The sequence below is a fragment of the Lithobates pipiens genome, unplaced genomic scaffold (assembly GCF_037356315.1).
Source record: "Lithobates pipiens isolate NorthernLeopardFrog02 unplaced genomic scaffold, aLitPip1_a1.2 Scaffold_8, whole genome shotgun sequence".
Classification (NCBI taxonomy): domain Eukaryota; kingdom Metazoa; phylum Chordata; class Amphibia; order Anura; family Ranidae; genus Lithobates; species Lithobates pipiens.
In genome coordinates, this window is record NW_027507903.1 from 19,071,652 (window position 1) to 19,094,653 (window position 23,002).

Genomic DNA, 23,002 nt, shown 5'->3' on the forward strand with positions numbered 1-23,002 from the left:
AACACTCCACAGAAACTGCTCTCCTAAAACTAACAAATGATCTACTAACGGCCAAAACCAATCGACATTATTCGGTACTCCTCCTCCTGGACCTCTCTGCTGCCTTTGACACGGTTGACCACCTCCTCCTCCTCAAAATACTCCACACCTTTGGTCTACGTGACTGTACTCTTCGCTGGTTCTCTTCCTACTTATCTAACCGCACCTTTACCGTTTCTTAAAACTCTACTTCCTCCTCTCCTCTTCCTTTCTCTGTTGGGGTCCCCCCAGGTTCTGTTCTTGGACCGCTCCTATTTTCAATCTATACCTCCTCCCTGGGTCAACTGATAGCCTCCCATGGCTTCCAATACCACCTTTACGCTGACGACACCCAAATCTATTTCTCTACCCCTCAGCTCACTCCCTCTGTCTCCTCACGTATCACTAATTTACTATCAGATATATCAGCCTGGATGTCACATCACTTCCTCAAACTCAATCTATCCAAAACCGAACTTGTAATTTTTCCTCCCCCATATGCCCCTTCCCCTGATCTCACTGTCCAAATTGATGGCACAACCATAAACCCATCCCCACATGCCAAGGTTCTAGGTGTAGTCCTGGACTCTGAACTCTCCTTCAAGCAACACATCCAATCACTGTCCAAATCCTGCCGCCTCAACCTCTGCAACATCTCCAAAATACGCCCCTTTCTAACCAATGACACAACAAAGCTCTTAAATCACTCCCTTCTCATTGGCTTACCTCTACATAGTCTATCACCTCTTCAATCCATCATGAATGCTGCTGCCAGATTCATCCACCTTACCAATCGCTCTGTGTCTGCTACTCCTCTCTGTCAATCCCTCCACTGGCTTCCACTCAGCCAAAGAATTAAATTCAAAATACTAACAATTACATACAAAGCCATCCACAACTCTGCCCCCAGCTACATCACTAGCTTGGTCTCTAAATACCAACCTACTCGTCCTCTTCGTTCCTCTCAAGACCTCCTGCTCTCTAGCTCCCTCATCACCTCCTCCCATACTCGCCTCCAGGACTTTTCCAAAGCCTCTCCAATCCTATTGAATGCCCTACCCCAATCTGTCCGCCTATCTCCTACTTTATTAACTTTAAGACGATCCCTGAAAACCCTTCTCTTCAGAGAAGCCTATCCTACCCACACCTAACAACTGTATTTTCATTTTCTCCATCAGCTCATCCCCCACAGTCATTACCTTTTTTGTTTCAACTTGACCCTCCCTTCTAGATTGTAAACTCTAACGAGCAGGGCCCTCTAGTCCCTCCTGTATTGATTTGTATTGTAAGTGTACTGTCTGCCCTCATGTTGTAAAGCGCTGCGCAAACTGTTGGCGCTATATAAATCCTGAATAATAATAATAATGTAGAGTTCAGGGGTCAGCAGTGACACAGGGGTCAGTATTAAGTGACATAGAGTTCAGGGGTCAGCAGTAAGTGTAGTGACACAGAGTTCAGGGGGTCAGGAGTAAGTGACACAGGGGTCAGTAGTAAGTGATGTAAAGTTCATGGGTTAGGAGTAAGTGACGTCGAGTTCAGGGGTCAGCAGTAAGTGATGTAGAGTTCAGGGGTCAGCAGTAAGTGACGTCGAGTTCAGGGGTCAGCAGTAAGTGACCTTGAGTTCAGGGGTCAGCAGTAAGTGACGTAGAGTTCAGGGGTCAGCAGTAAGTTACGTAGAGTTCAGGGGTCAGCAGTAAGTGACGTCGAGTTCAGGGGTCAGCAGTAAGTGACGTAGGGTTCAGGGGTCAGCAGTAAGTGACGTCGAGTTCAGGGGTCAGCAGTAAGTGATGTCGAGCTCAGGGGTCAGCAGTAAGTGACGTAGAGTTCAGGGGTCAGCAGTAAGTGACGTCGAGTTCAGGGGTCAGCAGTAAGTGATGTCGAGCTCAGGGGTCAGCAGTAAGTGACGTAGAGTTCAGGGGTCAGCAGTAAGTGACATGGAGTTCAGGGGTCAGCAGTAAGCAACACAGGGGTCAGTAGAAGATGATGCAGAGGTCAAGGGTCAGTAGTGACACAGAGTTCAGGGGTCAGGAGCAAGTGACACAGGGGTCAGTAGTAAGTGATGGAAAGTTCAGGGGTCAGTAGTAAGTGACAGAGAGTTCAAGGGTCAGCAGTGATGTATTCAGGGGTCAGTAGTAAGTTACATAGAGTTCAGGGGTCATTAGTACATGACAGAGGGGTCAGTAGTAAGTGACGTTGACTTCAGGGGTCAGGAGTAAGTGACACAGAGGTCAGTAGAAGATGATGCAGAGGTTAAGGGTCAGTGGTAAGTGACGTAAAGTTCAGGGGTCAGCAATAAGGGACAGAGGGGTCAGTAGATGATGCAGAGGTCAAGGGTCAGTAGTGACGTAGGGTTCAGGGGTCAGTGGCATAGCTCCCAACTGCCCCTGATTTGGAGCAATGTCCTTCTGTCCCTCATTCCTCCTCATTTGTCCCTCATTTTGGTCTGATCCATATAGATGTATATAAAATGCACTTTTTTATCTTTAAAAAACTGTTTCCCAGTGCTGAACTCTTCATCCAAATTCTAAATTGCTGCATTTGTACATTTTAACAGCCAATATAAATGAATAATAGTGGTAAAAAAAGTCTCTTGTAGATTTAACTTTTTTTTTTTTTCTTTATTCTCCTTTAAAGGGCGTGGCAAGGGGCATGTCCTGTTCCCGCATACATTTTCTAGTAGGTGTCCCTCATTGCCCTCTCACAATGTTGGGACTCGGTGTGCGGTGACCTTTTCAGCAGGTGACCCAACGAGCAAGAATTGACACAGCCCTCCCCTCAGCAGAGGGCGGGAGCACACAACCTCCAGGTTGTCCAAGGACAGAATCTCCACACGTTTACTTGGGATTCGCGGCAGCCAATAGCAGTCCGGGGCTTAGCGTTCAGCCGGGGGGCGGGGCGAGGTTGGACCAGTCCGAGGTCACAATACCCAGTAGACTCCGCCCTCACCCCCCCGGAAGTGGCGATCCCTATGGCGAGGTTCCCCAGGTACATCGAGGTATCTGAGAGAGGAGTTCTGATATTGGTGTCCGGGTGGCGCTTCTTCCTGTGTGTGTATATGTGTGCGCCCCAGGGTCAGGCGGCCCCGTGTGACCCGGGACTTGTAGTTCCACAACAGGTGGATGAGTGACGCCTGAGCTGGCTGGATGTCCCGGGTGTACACGGCGCATGCGCGGCTCAGGTTGTAGTGTCTCTATGTGTGCCCCCTGTCATGTGTCCCCCCCCTCCTTACCTGACATGGGGGGACCCTACAAGGATCCTTCCCACCATTTCACTTCACTTTAAGCCTGCCAGAGCCGGAATCACACACACAATGCACGTTTTAGGCCTGAAGATTAGCAACCCCCCCCCCCCCAATTTTTATATATATATATATATATACACACACATATATAATATATATATATTTTTTAAAGCAGATTCCTGTAGAAAAACATGGTGGTCTTTTCCATTTTTATTTTTTTATAATTTTTTTTATTTTTATATAATGTCGCAATATTTTCACAGTTTACGAAATGCAAAATTTCAGCAATAAAAATCCACAAAAGTTATAATTAGGGCACAAATTGCCCAGTTTTTTTTTATTATAAAAGACGAGACTACGCCGAATAAATAGATACCCGACATGCCAAGGCTTAACCACCTGACCTCCGGAAGATTTACTCCCCCCTCCTCTTCATGACCAGGCCATGTTTTTTGCGATACGGCACCGCGTTACTTTAACTGACAATTGCGCGGTCGTGCGACAATGTGCCCAAATACAATTTATACCCTCCCCCCCCAACCCCACAAATAGAGCTTTCTTTTGGTGGTATTTGATCTCCTCTGCGGTTTTATTTTTTGCGCCATAAACCAAAAAAATAAACCCCCCCCTCAAAAAAAAAAAATTATTTACTTTCTGCTATAAAATTTAAAAAAAATCAAATTTCTTCATCAGTTTAGGCCAATATGTATTCCACTACATATTTTTGGTAACAAAAAAAAAAAAAATCCTGTATACTGATTGGGTTACGCAAAAGCTGTAGCGTCTACAAACTGTGGGCTAGATGTATTTATTTATTTTTTTACTAGTGATGGCGACGATCAGCGACTTATAGCGGGACTGTGATATTGCGGCGGCAAATCTGACACTTTGTGGGGACCAGCGACACTAATACAGCGATGAACAATGTAAAAAAAAAAAAAATGCACTGTCACTGTACTAATGACACTGGCTGGGGAGGGATTAAACACCTAGGGTGATCAAAGGGTTAAAGGAGCTGTAAATCCTTGGGGTTTTTCACCTTAATGTAATCTATGCAATAAGACCCCTTTCGCACTGGAGGCGCTTTGCAGGCGCTACAGCGCAAAAAATAGCGCCTGCAAATCTCCTCTGAAAGAGCCGCTGCTGTGTCTCCAATGAGAAAGCCCCCGGGGGCTCTCACACTGGAGCGGTGCACTGCCAGGACCCTAAAAAAAAGTCCTGCTAGCAGCATCTTTGGAGCGGTGTATAAACCACACCTGCCCATTGAAATCAAAGTCCTGCTGTTTGTGTAAGTGGACGCGGCAGGACTCGGGAGCGCGCCCGCATGTGTGCTCCCTTCGAATGCGGCTGTTGCAATACTTTATGCCACACCACATTTGTGCAGCTGTCTTACAAGCGCATTTTTTTTTTTAGAAAAAAAAATACACTTTTTTAATAAAAAAAAGAAAAGACAACAGTAACGTTAGCCCAAATGTAATTTTTAATTTTGTGAAAGATGATGTTATGCCGAGTAAATTGATACCCAACATGTCTTGCTTCAAAATTGCGCCCGCTCATGGAATGGCAACAAACTTTGGCACTTCAAAATCTCCACTGGCGACATTTAAAAAATGTCTACAGGTTACCAGTTTTGAGTTGCTCTCGCTCTGACAATCGCGGAGATACCTCACATGTGTGGTTTGAACACCGTTTTCATATGCGGGCGCGACTTAGGTGTGCGTTCACTTCTGCACATGAGCTCGAAGGGACGGGGCACTTAAATTCTTTTTTTTTTTCTTATTTTACTTTTTATTTTCATATTTTCACCTTTAAAAAAAACGAAACAAAAAACTGTTGGGTCACTTTTACTCCTATTGCAAGGAATGTAAACATGACTTGTAATTAGGGATGCACCGAATGGGTTTTTTGATGCCAAAACTAATACAGAAAATATATATTCCTTGATATCGAAAACCGAAACACCACTAATACCGAAAGTGACTATTTTTAAAAATATTTTTATACAGGACATGGTACAGGAGATGGTCAGAGACTGGGGACATGTTACTAGAGATGGTCAGAGCCTGGGGACATGATACTAGAGATGGTCACAGACTACAGACGTGATACAAGAGATGGTCGCAGACTGCAGACGTGATACAAGAGATGGTCAGAGACTGTGGACGTGATACAAGAGATGGTCAGAGACTGGGGACATGGTACTAGAGATGGTCAGAGACTGCGGACATGATACAAGAGATGGTCAGAGACTGGGGACATGGTACTAGAGATGGTCAGAGACTGCGAACATGATACAAGAGATGGTCAGAGACTGGGGACATGATACTAGAGATGGTCAGAGACTGGGGACATGATACTAGAGATGGTCACAGACTGCAGACATGATACTAGAGATGGTCGCAGACTACAGACGTGATACAAGAGATGGTCGCAGACTGCAGACGTGATACAAGAGATGGTCAGAGACTGTGGACGTGATACAAGAGATGGTCAGAGACTGGGGACATGGTACTAGAGATGGTCAGAGACTGGGGACATGATACTAGAGATGGTCAGAGACTGGGGACATGATACTAGAGATGGTCTGAGACTGGGGACATGATACTAGAGATGGTCTGAGACTGGGGACATGATACTAGAGATGGTCTGAGACTGGGAACATGATATTAGAGATGGTCACAGACTGCAGACATGATACAAGAGATGGTCACAGACTGCAGACGTGATACAAGAGATGGTCACAGACTGCAGACGTGATACAAGAGATGGTCAGAGACTGTGGACGTGATACAAGAGATGGTCAGAGACTGGGGACATGATACTAGAGATGGTCAGAGACTGGGGACATGATACTAGAGATGGTCAGAGACTGGGGACATGATACTAGAGATGGTCAGAGACTGGGGACATGATACTAGAGATGGTCAGAGACTGGGGACATGATACTAGAGATGGTCAGAGACTGGGGACATGATACTAGAGATGGTCTGAGACTGGGGACATGATACTAGAGATGGTCAGAGACTGGGGACATGATACTAGAGATGGTCTGAGACTGGGGACATGATACTAGATATGGTCAGAGACTGGGGACATGATACTAGAGATGGTCAGAGACTCGGGACATGGTACTAGAGATGGTCAGAGACTGCTGACATGGTACTAGAGATGGTCAGAGACTGGGGACATGGTACAGGAGACACTCAGAGACTGCAGAGATGGTACAGGAGATCATCAGAGACTGGGGACATGGTACAGGAGATAAATGCAGCCTCACCAGTGCCTGTCAGATGCAGCTTGACTGTGTCCCCATTGCAGCCAGTGAATGGAGAGGAGAGCCACTGCCGCCTGTTTGATTACAGCGGCGGGAACATCACAGCTTTAATTTCAATAGCTGTGTGTTCTCCGCTGTGTGCTGTCACATACAGCCCCTCCCTCTTGTCCGGGCACTTTGATTGGCAGATCCCCGTCACATGTGTGGTTTGAACACCATTTTCATATGTGGGCGCGACTTAGGTGTGCGTTCACTTCTGCACATGAGCTCGAAGGGACGGGGCGCTTAAATCTTTTTTTTCTTATTTTACTTTTTATTTTCATATTTTTACACTGTTCCTTTAAAAAAACTAAAAACTGTTGGGTCACTTTTATTCCTATTGCAAGGAATGTAAACATGACTTGTAATTAGGGATGCACCGAATGGGTTTTTTGATGCCAAAACTAATACCGAAAATATATATTCCTTGATCCCGAAAACCGAAACACCACTGATACCGAAAGTGACTATTTTTAAAAATATTTTTTATACAGGACATGGTACAGGAGATGGTCAGAGACTGGGGACATGGTACTAGAGATGGTCAGAGACTGGGGACATGATACTAGAGAAGGTCAGAGACTGAGGACATGATACTAGAGATGGTCAGAGACTGGGGACATGGTACTAGAGATGGTCAGAGACTGGTGACATGATACTAGAGATGGTCAGAGACTGGGGACAGGGTACTAGAGATGGTCAGAGACTGGGGACATGGTACTAGAGATGGTCAGAGACTGGGGACATGGTACTAGAGATGGTCAGAGACTGGGGACATGGTACTAGAGATGGTCAGAGACTGGGGACATGGTACTAGAGATGGTCAGAGACTGGGGACATGGTACTAGAGATGGTCAGAGACTGGGGACATGATACTAGAGATGGTCTGAGACTGGGGACATGATACTAGAGATGGTCAGAGACTGGGGACATGATACTAGAGATGGTCAGAGACTGGGGACATGATACTAGAGATGGTCAGAGACTGGGGACATGGTACTAGAGATGGTCAGAGACTGGGGACATGGTACTAGAGATGGTCAGAGACTGGGGACATGGTACTAGAGATGGTCAGAGACTGGGAACATGATACTAGAGATGGTCTGAGACTGGGGACATGATACTAGAGATGGTCTGAGACTGGGGACATGGTACTAGAGATGGTCAGAGACTGGGGACATGATACTAGAGATGGTCTGAGACTGGGGACATGATACTAGAGATGGTCTGAGACTGGGGACATGGTACTAGAGATGGTCAGAGACTGGGGACATGATACTAGAGATGGTCAGAGACTGGGGACATGGTACTAGAGATGGTCAGAGACTGGGGACAGGGTACTAGAGATGATCAGAGACTGAGGACATGGTACTAGAGATGGTCAGAGACTGGGGACAGGGTACTAGAGATGGTCAGAGACTGGGGACAGGGTACTAGAGATGGTCAGAGACTGGGGACATGGTACAGGAGATAAATGCAGCCTCACCAGTGCCTGTCAGATGCAGCTTGCCTGTGTCCCCATTGCAGCCAGTGAATGGAGAGGAGAGCCACTGCCGCCTGTTTGATTACAGCGCCGGGAACATCACAGCTTTAATTTCAATAGCTGTGTGTTCTCCGCTGCGTGCTGTCACATACAGCCCCTCCCTCTTGTCCGGGCACTTTGATTGGTAGATCCCCCGTCCAATCCTGGGACGGGTGATTGGTCTATCAAAGTGCCCGGACATGGGGGAGGGGTTGTATGTGACAGCACGCAGCGGAGAACACACAGCTATTGAAATTAAAGCTGTGATGTTGCCGGCGCTGTAATCAAACAGGCGGCTGCTCTCCTCTCTTCTATGATATAGGAAGCCCCCCTGATAAGCGGCACCAGGCCCTACCCCATTTTCGTGTGTTAGTGTTGGGAAGAATTCTCTTTTGGCTTTTTGCCGAAAGGGCCATTTTCGGCCGATATGTTCCGGCGCAGAAATGCCGGTGCATCCCTACTTGTAATAGGAAAAAAAAGCGTGACGGAAGTGATGTCGCTTTCGACATCCAACGTTATGGAGTCGAATGGGGTCCATCTTCACTCGCTCCGCTCCATACTACTGAGAGGACAGCATCTGATTGTCTCTGCCATTACCGGCAGGTCCGGTAAGTGGTGGAGATAACTGGGGCGCGGCGGGAGGGAGGGATGGGGATATCTCTCCTGCCGCCCATAAAAGTGATCTTGCAGCGAATCTGCCGCAGAGACCACTTTTATCCTAAAGAGGACCACCCGCCGTTGAAGGAAAATACCGGGGTTATGACTTCTATCTGCTGCCTTAACTCCGGTATTCTACGTCAAAGTAACGACGTTCAGCTACGGCGGTTTTGCGGTAAGCGGTTAAGAGGGAGTGACAGGGGGCGTGTCCTATGCCTAAATACTTTTGCTTAGGGATGCACCGAATGGGTTTTTTGGTGCCGAAACCGATACCGAAAATGAAAAATACACTAGGCCGAAAACCGAAACCGATACCGAAACAGCACCGATACCGAAAATGACTGTTTTTAAAAAATATTTTTATACAGGAGGTGGTCAGAGACTGGGGACATGGTACAGGAGGTGGTCAGAGACTGGGGACATGGTACAGGAGGTGGTCAGAGACTGGGGACATGGTACAGGAGGTGGTCAGAGACTGGGGACATGGTACAGGAGGTGGTCAGAGACTGGGGACATGGTACAGGAGGTGGTCAGAGACTGGGGACATGGTACAGGAGGTGGTCAGAGACTGGGGACATGGTACAGGAGGTGGTCAGAGACTGGGGACATGGTACAGGAGGTGGTCAGAGACTGGGGACATGGTACAGGAGGTGGTCAGAGACTGCATGCATGGTACAGGAGGTGGTCAGAGACTGCATGCATGGTACAGGAGGTGGTCAGAGACTGGGGACATGGTACAGGAGGTGGTCAGAGACTGGGGACATGGTACAGGAGGTGGTCAGAGACTGCATGCATGGTACAGGAGGTGGTCAGAGACTGCATGCATGGTACAGGAGGTGGTCAGAGACTGCATGCATGGTACAGGAGGTGGTCAGAGACTGCATGCATGGTACAGGAGGTGGTCAGAGACTGCATGCATGGTACAGGAGGTGGTCAGAGACTGGGGACACGGTACAGGAGGTGGTCAGAGACTGGGGACACGGTACAGGAGATGGTCAGAGACTGGGGACACGGTACAGGAGATGGTCAGAGACTGGGGACACGGTACAGGAGATGGTCAGAGACTGGGGACACGGTACAGGAGGTGGTCAGAGACTGGGGACATGGTACAGGAGGTGGTCAGAGACTGCATGCATGGTACAGGAGGTGGTCAGAGACTGCATGCATGGTACAGGAGGTGGTCAGAGACTGCATGCATGGTACAGGAGGTGGTCAGAGACTGCATGCATGGTACAGGAGGTGGTCAGAGACTGCAGGCATGGTACAGGAAGTGGTCAGAGACTGGGGACACGGTACAGGAGGTGGTCAGAGACTGGGGACACGGTACAGGAGATGGTCAGAGACTGGGCACACGGTATAGGAGATGATCAGAGACTGGGGACGTGGTACCGAAGATGGTCAGACTGGGGACATGGTACAGGAGATGGTCAGAGACAGAGGACGTGGTACAGGAGGCATCCCCCATTGCAGCCAGTGTGTCCCCATTGCAGCCAGTGTGTCCCCATTGCAGCCAGTGTGTCTCCATTGCAGCCAGTGTGTCTCCATTGCAGCCAGTGTGTCTCCATTGCAGCCAGTGTGTCCCCATTGCAGCCAGTGTGTCCCCATTGCAGCCAGTGTGTCCCCATTGCAGCCAGTGTGTCCCCATTGCAGCCAGTGTGTCCCCATTGCAGCCAGTGTGTCCCCATTGCAGCCAGTGTGTCCCCATTGCAGCCAGTGTGTCCCCATTGCAGCCAGTGTGTCTCCATTGCAGCCTGTGTGCCATTTTGCAGCCAGCCTGTGCACTGTGTGCAGGGAAGAGAGCCGCCTCCGTCGCCTGTTTGATAACAGCGCCGGGAACATCACAGCTTTCATTTCAATAGCTGTGTGTTCCCGGCCGTGCGCCGTCACACGCAGCCCCTCCCCCTTGTCCGGGCACTTTGATAGACAGATCATCCGTCCAATCCTGCGGATGATCTGTCTATCTAAGTGCCCGGACAAGGGGGAGGGGCTGCGTGTGACGGCGCACGGCCGGGAACACACAGCTATTGAAATGAAAGCTGTGATGTTCCCGGCGCTGTTATCAAAAAGGCGGCGGAGGTGGCTCTCCTGCGCTATGATGGGCATCACCAGGGGCGGGGGGCGGAGCCCCGCCCCCCACCCAGGCCACGCCCCATTTTCGGCTCCATTATCGGCCGTTTTTCTCTTTCGGCAAATTGCCGAAAAGGGCATTTTCGGCCGATATGTTTCGGCGGCCGAAATTTCGGTGCATCACTACTTTTGCTAATAGGTGTTTCTCGTTCCCATCTCAGAAAGTTGGGAGGCATGCGCAGTGCCATTCCCGCGTTCACCAATAAGCACACAAAACATGCGTGGAGCGAGGGTACCAGCACTCGGTTCACACTAGTGCGGGCTGTGCTTTCCTGAGTTTGCTCGGGCACGGCAGCCCATTCATTTGAGTGGGCTGCTGTGCAAGGCGACATGAAACGCACAAAAATGGTGCATTTTTGAAAATGCGGGTCGTATGTAAATTGCGTGGCCTTTTCTGACCATGTGGCTTCCCTGCAGTTCCCCTGCGGGCTGAGATGCGTGGCGGTGCCATTCGGAATGAATGGCAGCCCCCCAATGCGTCTCGCAAGAGCAGTGCAATTCAGGTTCGGGAATCACATTGAATCCCGCAACTGGAATGCCCGGCCTGCACTAGTGTGGACTGAGCCTTACGGGGGGGGGGGGGGGGGGTGCGATCAGGTGGCTGCACAGCCGCTGGATCACTTCCATCTGCCAGCTGACAGTCAACTTGTCAAAATTCCCACTGCTCCCTCGTAAACACGCATATGCATTTTTGCCAAGTTTTTGATGTGTTTGCGATGTGTTTTCTGGTTGCTTGCACCTGTGAATAATGGACATGTGACTTAAGGCACCAAAAACGCAGACGTGCGTTGTTTTTTGATGCGTTTCCCGTTTATTTCAATGGTGAGCTGCATTTTTTTTAATGTGGTTTTCAAAACCGCACTACGGATGCAGCAGGGCCGTTTCACATTATGCCCGCAGCTGAATCGCACAGGAACGCACTGTGCGATTCAAACCACATGCAAAACGCAGTACATTTGCAGCAGACGTCAATAAAAAAAGTTAATGTCACCCCCAAACACAGGTTGCTAACGCGCTGCGTCTGCCGGCAGCGGATCGCATGGTACAGTGTGCCTTTTTAACCACTTCAATACCGCCCATTGTCATATGATGTCCACAGATGGGATCTCCCATCCTAGGTGGGCGTCATATGACGTCTTGGGCTTCCCGGCTGCCTGGGTGGCATGCACGCGCCCCCCCGCCGTGTCACTTGGGACCGGCTGCATGTGACCGGTGTCCGCCGGGTACCCGCGATTGCCCGGTAACCGAGCAGGACCGTGGATCTGTGTGTGTAAACACAGATCCACGTCCTGTCAGAGCAGAGGAGACCGATCGCGTGTTCCCAGTACAGAGAGACACCGATCGGTCTCCTCCCCTTGTGAGTCCCCTCCCCCTACAGTTAGAATCACTCCCTAGGCAGACACACAGTTAACCCTTTGATCACCCCCTAGTGCTGGACCTCCAGCTGTTGCAGAACTACAAGTCCCATGAGGCATAGCAAGAATCTGACAGCCTCAAGCATGACACCCAGAGGCAGAGGCATGATGGGACTTGTAGTTTTGCAACAGCTGGAGGTCCGCTAATTGCATATCCCTGTCCTAGTGTTAACCCCTTCCCTGCCAGTGACATTTATACAGTAATCAGTGCATTTTTATAGCATGGATTGCTGTATAAATGCCAATGGTTCAAAAATGGTGTTAAAAGTGTCCGATTTGTCCGCTGCGATATCGCAGTCACGATAAAAATTGCAGATCGCCGCCATTACTAGAAAATTTTTTTTTAAATGCCATAAAACTTTCCCCAATTTGTAGACGTTATAACTTAGAGTTGCCACCTCATCCCTTTAAAACCGAACACATATGAATTACACGGGTTCTGAGACTAATTTAGTGCAGATGAGGCACCAAGTGAGTTTAACCACTTGGCGCCCACACTACGTCTATTGACGTCATGGGCTTTCGGTGGTTATATCTGAATGATGCCTGAGGCCACAGACATCATTCAGATATCGGCGTTTTCAGCCGGCGATTCCCTGCACCATAAGAATGATCATAGCGGCTATTCCGCCGCTTGATCGTTCTTACGGGCGGCGGGATGGGACGCCCCTCCCGCCGCCCTCCGGTGCTTGTACCGACTCACCGCTTCCATCGGTGAGTCGGTGACAGGATCCGCCGGCACCCGCCAGTTACCATAGAGATTTCCGGCGGACCAGATCGTCCCCGGAGTCTCTATGAGCGTTCGGAGGCCGGGCGCGATGTTATGACGTCACGCCCGGCCTTGGTATTCAAATTAACGGCGCCGATTTGGCAGGGAAGCCAGGATCGTTTTTTTTTTTTTTTTCTTCTTCCCAGCCTAGAGGTGAGATATGGGGTCTTATTGACCCCATATCTCACTGTAAATATGTCCGATTGTGCCATATCCTATTACATTCCTTGTAATAGGAATAAAAGTCATCAATTTTTTTTTTTAAGTGTCAAACTAAAAAAATAAAAATAAAATTAACAATAAAAAATTTTTTTAAAAATGTAAAGCGCCCCTGTCCCCGTGAGTTCACACACAGAAGCGAACGCATACGTAAGTCCCGCCTACATATGAAAACTGTGTTCAAACCACACATGTGAGGTATCGCCGCAAACGTTAGAGCGAGAGCAATAATTCTAGCCCTAGACCTCCTCTGTAACCCAAAACATGTAACCGGTAAAATTTTTTAAAGCGTCGCCTATGGGGATTTTTAAATACCAAAGTTTGGCGCCATTCCACGAACGCGTGCAATTTTGAAGCGTGACATGTTGGGTATCTATTTACTCGGCGTATCCTCCTCTTTTACATAATGTAAAAAAATTGGGCTAACTACTGTTTTTTTTTTTTTTTTTTTTTTTTTTTTTAAAGCAGGAAACTGTTTTTTTTCTGAAAAAAACGTGTTCGAAAAATTGCTGCACAAATACCGTGCGAGATAAAAAGTTGCAACGACCGCCATTGTATTCTCTAGGGTCTTTGCTAAAAAAAACATATATAATGTTGGGGGGTTCTATGTAATTTTCTAGCAAAAAAATTAGGAATTTTACATGTAGGAGAGAAATGTCAGAATTGGCCTGGGCGCGAAGTGGTTAATTACCACCTTAATCACCCACAGAACCTGTGTAATCAATATGTGTTGGGGTTTAAAGGGATGAGGTGGCAACTCTATTATAACTTTTGAGCAAACCAATAAATATACGCTTATATTTTTTACCAAAAATACGTAGAATACATATTGGCCTAAACTGAGGACATTTATTTTTTATTTTTTTTATTTGTGCTATTTATTATAGCAAAAAGTAAAAAATATTGTGTTTTTTTTTTTCAAACTTATTGCTCTTCTTTTGTCTATAGCGCAAAAATGAAAACCCACAGAGGTGATCAAATACCACCAAAAGAAAGCTCTATTTGTGGGGGAAAAAATTATAAAAATGTAATTTGGGTACAGCGTCGCATGACCGCGTAATTGTCATTCAAATTGCGATGGCGCTGAAAACTGAAAATTGGCCTGGGCAGGAAGGGGGTGAAAATGCCCGGCATTGAAGTGGTTAAAAAGTCGTGCATGCACTACTTTTGGTACAATTTCAGCCCATTCGAAATGAATGGGCTGAAATTGCAGTGCACAGAGCCACATGTGAATCGCACAGAAATGCACAGCGCGGTCCTGTACAGTTCAAATGCTTGCATGGTGTGAACTGTTCCGCATGCAGGGCTTTTCAAAACATACAGCACCTGCAGTGCAATGGTGTAAACAGTCCCATAGGGCTTAAGGGGATTGTGTAGTCCCCACTGTAATATCCACAATCTACCCACTGTAATATTGGCAGGGTATGGCAGAGTATTGGCAGGGTATGGCAGAGTATTGGCAGGGTATTGCAGAGTATTGGCAGGGTATTGCTGGGTGTTGGCAGGGTATGGAGGGATGGCTGCTTCCATCCGACCTCTCCCATCCACTGTACAGATCAGTACAGAGAGGGGAGAGAAAAACCGTCGTCATGACATGACGCTGGTTTGTTTACAAGTGATCGCTCCGTCGGAGCGATCACATTGTAAACGTCTGGGTGTAGAAAGATGGCCGCTGCTTCGGAGCTAGGCCGAAGCCCCGGCCTTTCCTAAGGCCGAGAATCCGAGTGCGGTGACCCGTTCGGATCACGGATCGGTGACGATTCGTTGCACTCCTAGTTATAAAAGGAATAACTGCTTGCTGACCGTGTAACTTACATATATATGACGGCAAGGCACTGGCAGCTCTCTTGTGCCAGATCACGTACTAAGTACGCAATGCAGTACTTCCAGGTAGGGGGCACCCCAGCAGTGCTATGATTATACACAGTAGATGCCAATCAATGGGTACCGCCCAGTGGATGACTGCCGGCACCCGCCAATCGTCGGGAAGACACACAAGACGGACCTCTGTCCTGTCAGCAGGGACGTTTTGGATTTTCTTTCCCCGCAAAGTAGGGAATAAAATCCATACCTTCCCTTAGTAAAAGCACCGCACTGTGTACACAAAAACACTGGCTAGGCACAAAGTTAACCCTTTGATCTACCCTGATGTTTAACCCCTTCCCAGCCAGTGTCGTTGGTACAGCGACCGTGCATATTTTTAGCACTGATTACTGTATTGGTGTCACTGGTTCTCACTCAAAAAATGTCAGTTAGTGTCCGATCGTCTGACGCAATGTCGCAGTCCCGCTATAGGTTGCTGATTGCCGCCATTACTAGGAAAAAATATAAAAGTTCCAGTATACAGTATCTCACAAAAGTGAGTACACTCCTCACATTTGTGTAAATATTTTCTTATATCTTTTCATGTGACAACACTAAAGAAATGACACTTTGCTACAATGTAAAGTAGTGAGTGTACAGCTTGTATAACAGTGTACATTTGCTGTCCCCTCAAAATAACTCAACACACAGCCATTAATGTCTAAACCGCTGGCAACAAAAGTGAGTACACCCCTAAGTGAAAATGTCCAAATTGGGCCCAAAGTGTCAATATTTTGTGTGGCCACCATTATTTTCCAGTACTGCCTTAACCCTCTTGGGCATGGAGGTCACCAGAGCTTCACAGGTTGCCACTGGAGTCCTCTTCCCCTCCTCCATGATGACATCACAGAGCTGGTGGATGTTGGAGACCTTGCCCTCCTCCACCTTCCATTTGAGGATGCCCCACAGATGCTCAATAGTGTTTAGGTCTGGAGACATGCTTGGCCAGTCCATCCCCTTTACCCTCAGCTTCTTTAGCAAGGCAGTGGTCATCTCGGAGGTGTGTTTGGGGTCGTTATGTTGGAATACTGCCCTGTGGCCCAGTCTCTGAAGGGAGGGGATCATGCTCTGCTTCAGTATGTCACAGTACATGTTGGCATTCATGGTTCCCTCAATGAACTGTAGCTCCCCAGTGCCGGTGTTCTGCCTTATAGTGTCCGGCCATCAAATAGTGTCCGCCCCGTACTGCGCATGCGCAGTACGGAGCAGATGAAGCTTCGGAAAATCTCCGAAGCTGAACGGCGCCTGCGCCGTGAGTGGAGGTGGTAGCCCCACCATCCAAGCGGACATAGGGTCGCCACGCTTGGGGCTCGGCCTCGCTGCGCTCGGCTCTTTTTTATTCCTACTCTATGTCCACTTGGATGGTGGGGCTAGAACCTGTACTCACGGCGCAGGCGCCGTTCATCCTCAGCAATTTTCGGAATCTGTGTTGCTGTGTACTGCGCATGCGCAGTACGCAGCGGACACTATGGAATGGAGGACGTTATATGACAAGACACCGGCAGCACTCATGCAGCCCCAGACCATGACACTCCCACCATCATGCTTAACTGTAGGCAAGACACACTTGTCTTTGTACTCCTCACCTGGTTGCCGCCACACACGCCGGACACCATCTGAACCAAATACGTTTATCTTCGTCTCATCAGACCACAGGACATGGTTCCAGTAATCCATGTCCTTAGTCTGCTTGTCTTCAGCAAACTGTTTGCGGGCTTTCTTGTGCATCATCTTTAGAAGAGGCTTCCTTCTGGGGCGACAGCCATGCAGACCAATTTGATGCAGTGTGCGGTGTATGGCCTGACTGACAGGCTGACCCCCCACCCCTTCATCCTCTGCCACAATGCTGGCAGCACTCATACGTCTATTTCTCAAAGACAACCTCTGAATATGACGCTGAGCACGTGCACTCAACTTCTTTGGTGGACCATGGCGAGGCCTGTTCCGAGTGGAACCTGTCCTGTTATACCGCTGTATGGTCTTGGCCACTTTGCTGCAGCTCAGTTTCAGAGTGTTAGCAATCTTCTTATAGCCTAGGCCAGTGATGGCGAACCTCGGCACCCCAGATGTTTTTGAACTACATTTCCCATGATGCTCACCTACACTGCAGAGTGCATGAGCATCATGGGAAATGTAGTTCCAAAACATCTGGGGTGCCAAGGTTCGCCATCACTGGCCTAGGCCATCTTTATGTAGAGCAACAATTTTTTTTGTCCAACATCAGAGCCTGACCTCACAAATGCCCCTCTGGAAGAATAGTCATACATTCCCATAGACACACTCCTAAACCTTGTGGACGGCCTTCCCAGAAGAGTTGAAGCTGTTATGGCTGCAAAGGGTGGGCCAACTCAGTACTGAACCCTACGGACTTAGACTGGGATGCCATTAAATTTAAAGGCAGGTGTCCCAATACTTTTGGCAATATAGTATATATACTTATTGCGGTCAGCAAGTGGTTAGCCCTCAAGTTTAAGAACCCTTACAATGCAATACTATGGAAGCTTACGCTCTGCATAATATGTAAATCTGCTTGTAGATCAGTATAGATCTGTGGTTCCTAAATCTTTTTTATTATTTCACCAGGTGTTCTGAAGACCATTGGCAGCATTTAATCCACAGTCACCGTTACAATGAAGCTTGCAGGTACGTTCAGATGACATTGTTTATCAATCATTTCAGGTTTAGAATGAGCAGGTAAATAACTTGCATCAAATACATTTAATGCACATATCTAATAGGATGAGCAGTCTGGCGACTGGTTCTCTTTAACCCTTTCGCTGCCAGGGCCATTATTGCTTTTTTCTTGCACACATGCTTTAAAAAATAATTTTAGGCCTGGAGATTACATAAAAACCCACAAAACATTATATATTTTCTTATAGCAGACACCCTAGAGCAGTGGTCTCCAATCACCGGGCCATGGCCTCTCTGCAGCCGGGCCGCGGGTGTAGCGGGGGGCGGGTGGCACGAGTGACCCGGGTGTATGAGAAAAATCGGGCAGGCGGATTAGAGAAGCGGGCTGGCGAGCAGAGATGACAACGTGTCTCTCCGCCCGCCCCACATCACCGCTCTTCCGCCCTCACAGCGCAGGCCTCTTCAATGTCAGAGCTGCGGCGGGGAGCAGAGGGATGACATCAACCGCCTGCCCCACATCTCCTGCCCTCACTCAGAAACGCAATTTTTAGTGCAAATAGAGCTGTGCCGAGAGTGCGCTCCCGGCACAATTACTGGTAGCTAACAGAAAGCTCCTGATTGCTGCTTGCGATCGGGAGCTTTCTGATCATGTGACTGCTGTGACTGCCAATCATGGCGGTCAAGTGACCTCCCAGCATTCTAAACCACCAGCTCCAAGGGGTTACATTTTTTATTTTTTTACCTTTTTTTTTTTGGTGACCGGTTCTCTTTAACCACTTGCTTACTGGGCACTTAAACCCCCCTCCTGCCCAGACCAATTTTCAGCTTTCAGCGCTGATGCACTTTGAATGACAATTGCGCGGTCATACAACACTGTACCCAAATTAAATTTTTATCATTTTTTTCCCACAAATAGAGCTTTCTTTTGGTGGTATTTAATTACAGCTGGGAGTTTTATTTTTTGCTAAACAAACAAAAAAGATGCAAAATAAAAAAAAATAAAAAATCATGTTTAACCACTTAATAACCGCCCTATAGCCAAATGACGGCTACAGGGCGGTTTCTTAACTCTGGGAGGGCGTCATATGACGTCCTCCCAGAATTCCGCTCTCGCGCGCCCCCTGGGGTGCGCACTCGAGAGCATCCGTGACCGCCGGGTCCTGTGCATCACGGATCACGGTAAACTGCCGCTCAAATGACGGAGTGATCACTTGTAAACAAACCGGCGTCATAACATTCCTCCCTCCCCCTCTCTGTACCGATCGGAACAGCGGAGGGGGAAGAGATCGGTGTCAGCAGCGATGTGGGCTGCATCTGCAGTGCCCACATCGCTGCTCACCGAAAATTAACCCCTCAATTCCCTGCAAATACTCTACAATACCCTGCCATTACTCTGCATTACTCTGCAATACCCTGAAATACTCTGCATTACTCTGCAATACCCTGCAATACTCTGCAATACCCTGCAATACCCTGCAATAGTCTGCATTACCCTGAATTACCCTGCAATACTCTGCATTACTCTGCAATACCCTGCAATACTCTGCAATACTCTGCATTACTCTGCATTACTCTGCAATACTCTGCATTACTCTGCATTACTCTGCATTACTCTGCATTACTCTGCATTACTCTGCAATACTCTGCAATACCCTGCAATACTCTGCATTACCCTGCAATACCCTGCAATACTCTGCAACACTCTGCAATACCCTGCAACGCTCTGCAACACCCGCCAATACCCTGCAACACTCTGCAATGCTCTGCAACACCCACCAATACCCTGCAACACTCTGCAATGCTCTGCAACACCCGCCAATACCGTGCAACACTATGCAATGCTCTGCAACACCCGCCAATACCGTGCAACACTCTGCAATGCTCTGCAACACCCTCCAATATCCTGCAATGCTCTGCAACGCCATACTCTGAGATACCCAGCCATACTCTGAGATACCCAGCCATACTCTGAGATACCCAGCCATACTCTGAGATACCCAGCCATAGTCGGTGATACCCTGCAATACCCAGCCATAGACACCCCCCCCCCTCCCGCCGCCCTCCGGTGTTTCTACCGACTCGCCAATACGATCAAATCCAGAATCTTTTTTTTTTTTTCAGGCTTCCCAGCTTAGAGATGAGATGCGGGGTCTTATTGACCCCATATCTCACTGTAAAGAGGACCTGTCATGCCATATTCCTATTACAAGGGATGTTTACATTCCTTGTAATAGGAATAAAAGTGATCAAAAAATTTATTTTTGGGGAAAAAAATGTCAAACTAAAATAAATAAAGTAAAATGAACAATAAAATATATATATATTTTTTTAAAGCGCCCCTGTCCCCATGTGCTCACATGCAGAAGCGAACGCATACGTAAGTCCCCCCCACATATGAAAACGGTGTTCAAACCACACATGTGAGGTATCGCTGCGAACGTTAGAGCGAGAGCAATAATTCTAGCCCTAGACCTCCTCTGTAACTCAAAACATATAACCAGTAAAAAAAAAAATTAAATCGTCGCCTATGGGGATTTTTAAGTAGCGATGTTTGGCACCATTCCACGAGCCTGTGCAATTTTGAAGAGTGACATGTTAGGTATCGATTTACTCGGTGTAACTTCATCTTTCACATTATGCAAAAATTGGGCTAACTTTACTGTGTTTTTATTTTTTTTTAAGCACAAAACAGTTTTTTTTCCAAAAAAAAAGCATTCGAAAAATTGTTGCGCAAATACCGTGCGAGATAAAAAGTTGCAACGACCACCATTGTATTCTCCAGGGTGTTTGCTAAAAAAACATATATAATGTTTTGGGATTCGATGTAATTTTCTAGCAAATAAATGATGATTTTTACATGTAGGAGAGAAATGTCAGAATTGTCCTGGGTGCTCCAGAACGCCTGATGGCGCTCCCTGCATGTTGGGCCTCTGTATGTGGCCACACTGTGTAAAAGTCTCACACATGTGGTATTGCCGTACTCGGGAGTAATAGCAGAATGTGTTTTGGGGTGTAATTTGTGGTATGCATATGCTGTGTGAGAAATAAACTGATAATATGACAATTTTGTGAAAAAAAAAAAAAGTAAAAAAAATCTTGATTTTGCAAAGAATTGTGGGAAAAAATGACAACTTCAAAAAACTCATCATGCCTCTTACTAAATACCTTGGAATGTCTTCTTTCCAAAAAGGGGGTCATTTGGGGGGTATTTGTACTTTTCTGGCATGTTAGGGTCTCAAGAATTGAAATAGGCCGTCAGTACTTCAGGTGTGATCAATTTTCAGATATTGGCACCACAGCTTGTGGACTCTATAACTTTCACAAAGACCAAATAATATCCACCAATTTGTACTTATTTTTACCAAAGATATGTAGTGGTATACATTTTGGCCAAAATTTATGAAGAAAAAATTACTAATCTGCTAAATTTTATAACAGAAACGAAGAAAAATTCATTTTTTTACAGAATTTTCTGTCTTTTTTCTTTTATAGCACAAAAAATAAAAAACCCAGCGGTGATTAACCACTTGCTTACAGGGCACTTAAACACCTTCCTGCCCAGACCAATTTTCAGCTTTCGGTGCTCTCACAATTTGAATGACAATTACTCAGTCATGCAACACTGTACCCAAATGAATTTTTTGTCCTTTTTTTCCCACAAATAGAGCTTTCTTTTGGTGGTATTTGATCACCTCTGGGGTTTTTATTTTTTGCGCTATAAATGAAAAAAGACCGAAAATTTTGAAAAAAAACGCATATTTCTTTGTTTCTGTGACAGAATTATGCAAATTATTAATTTTTCTTCATAAATTTTGGTCACAATTTATACTGCTACATGTCTTTGGTAAAAATAACCCAAATTAGTGGATATTATTTGGTCTTTGTGAAAGTTAGAGAGTCTACAAGCTGTGGTGCGAATCGCACAAAATTGATCACATCTGATGTACTGGTGGCCTATCTCGCTTCTTGTGACCCGAACAAGCCAGGAAAGTACAAATACCCCCCAAATGACCCCTTTTTGGAAAGTAGACATTCCAAGGTATTTAGTAAGAGGTATAGTGAGCTTTTTGATGTTGTCATTTTTTTCCCACAATTCTTTGCAAAATTAAGATTTTTCATTTTTTTTTTTTCTCCACAAAATTGTCATTGTAATAGGTTATTTCTCTCACGTGGCATGTGTATACCACAAATGACACCCCCCAAAAAATTCTGCTACTCCTCCTGAGTATTACAATACCACATGTGTGGGACTTTTTCACAGCCTGGCCACATAGAGAGGCCCAACATGCAGGTAGCGCCATCATGTGTTCTAGGAACATAAGTTACACATCTAACTTGTTGACTATTTATTACACTTTTGAAGCACCAGGACAATGACACGTGACACTGATGACAGATGGCACTGATACGTGGCAATGATGACAGGTGGCACTGATGACAGATGGCACTAATATGTGGCACTGATGACAGATGGCACTAATATGTGGCACTGATGACGCGTGGCACTTATACGTGGCACTGATGACACGTGGCACTAATACGTGGCACTGATGACACGTGGCACTGAAACGTGGCACCGATGACAGATGGCACTAATACGTGGCACTAATATGTGGCACCGATGACGCGTGACACTGATGACAGATGGCACTGATAAGTGGCATTGATGACACGTGACACTGACAACAGATGGCACGTGACACTGACAGGTGGCACTGATGACAAATGGCACTGATACGTGGCACTGATGACAGATGGCACTATGTGGCACTGACGGCAGGTGGCACTGACGGCAGGTGGCACTGGGGGCAGGTGGCACTGGGGGCAGGTAGCACTGGGGTGGATGGCACTGGGGGCAGGTAGCACTGGGGTGGATGGCACTAGGGGCAGGTAGCACTGGGGTGGATGGCACTAGGGGCAGGTAGCACTGGGGTGGATGGCACTGGGGGCAGGTAGCACTGGGGTGGATGGCACTGGGGGCAGGTAGCACTGGGGTGGATGGCACTGCTGGGGGCGGATGGCACTGCTGGGGGCGGATGGCACTGCTGGGGGCGGATGGCACTGCTGGGGGCGGATGGCACTTTTTATTTCATTTTTTTAATTTATTTTTTTTCCACAATCAGAACGGCTGCCGCTGCAGCCGTTCATCTCTCCCCTCTCGCACTGTCTGTGCGAGGAAGGAGAGCGGCGCTGCGAGATGATCTCATATGTTTACATATGAGAT

At 47.3% G+C, this 23,002-nt stretch overlaps 1 protein-coding gene across 2 annotated transcripts in view; it reads left to right on the forward strand.

Annotated features, from left to right (window-relative positions):
- The first annotated feature begins 2,859 nt into the window (after positions 1-2,859).
- The window catches only part of LOC143963576 (protein FAM169B-like), an 89,605-nt gene continuing 69,462 nt past the window's right edge, over positions 2,860-23,002 (forward strand). Inside the window, exons 1-2 of one of the 2 annotated variants that reach the window (XM_077473257.1) lie at positions 2,860-3,013; positions 17,728-17,787. In XM_077473257.1, the coding sequence (XP_077329383.1) occupies positions 17,775-17,787 (13 nt within the window). In that variant the 5' untranslated portion in view covers positions 2,860-3,013; positions 17,728-17,774. The remainder of the gene's footprint in view (positions 3,014-17,727; positions 17,788-23,002) is intronic. The other variant, XM_077473258.1, reaches the window with a different exon arrangement.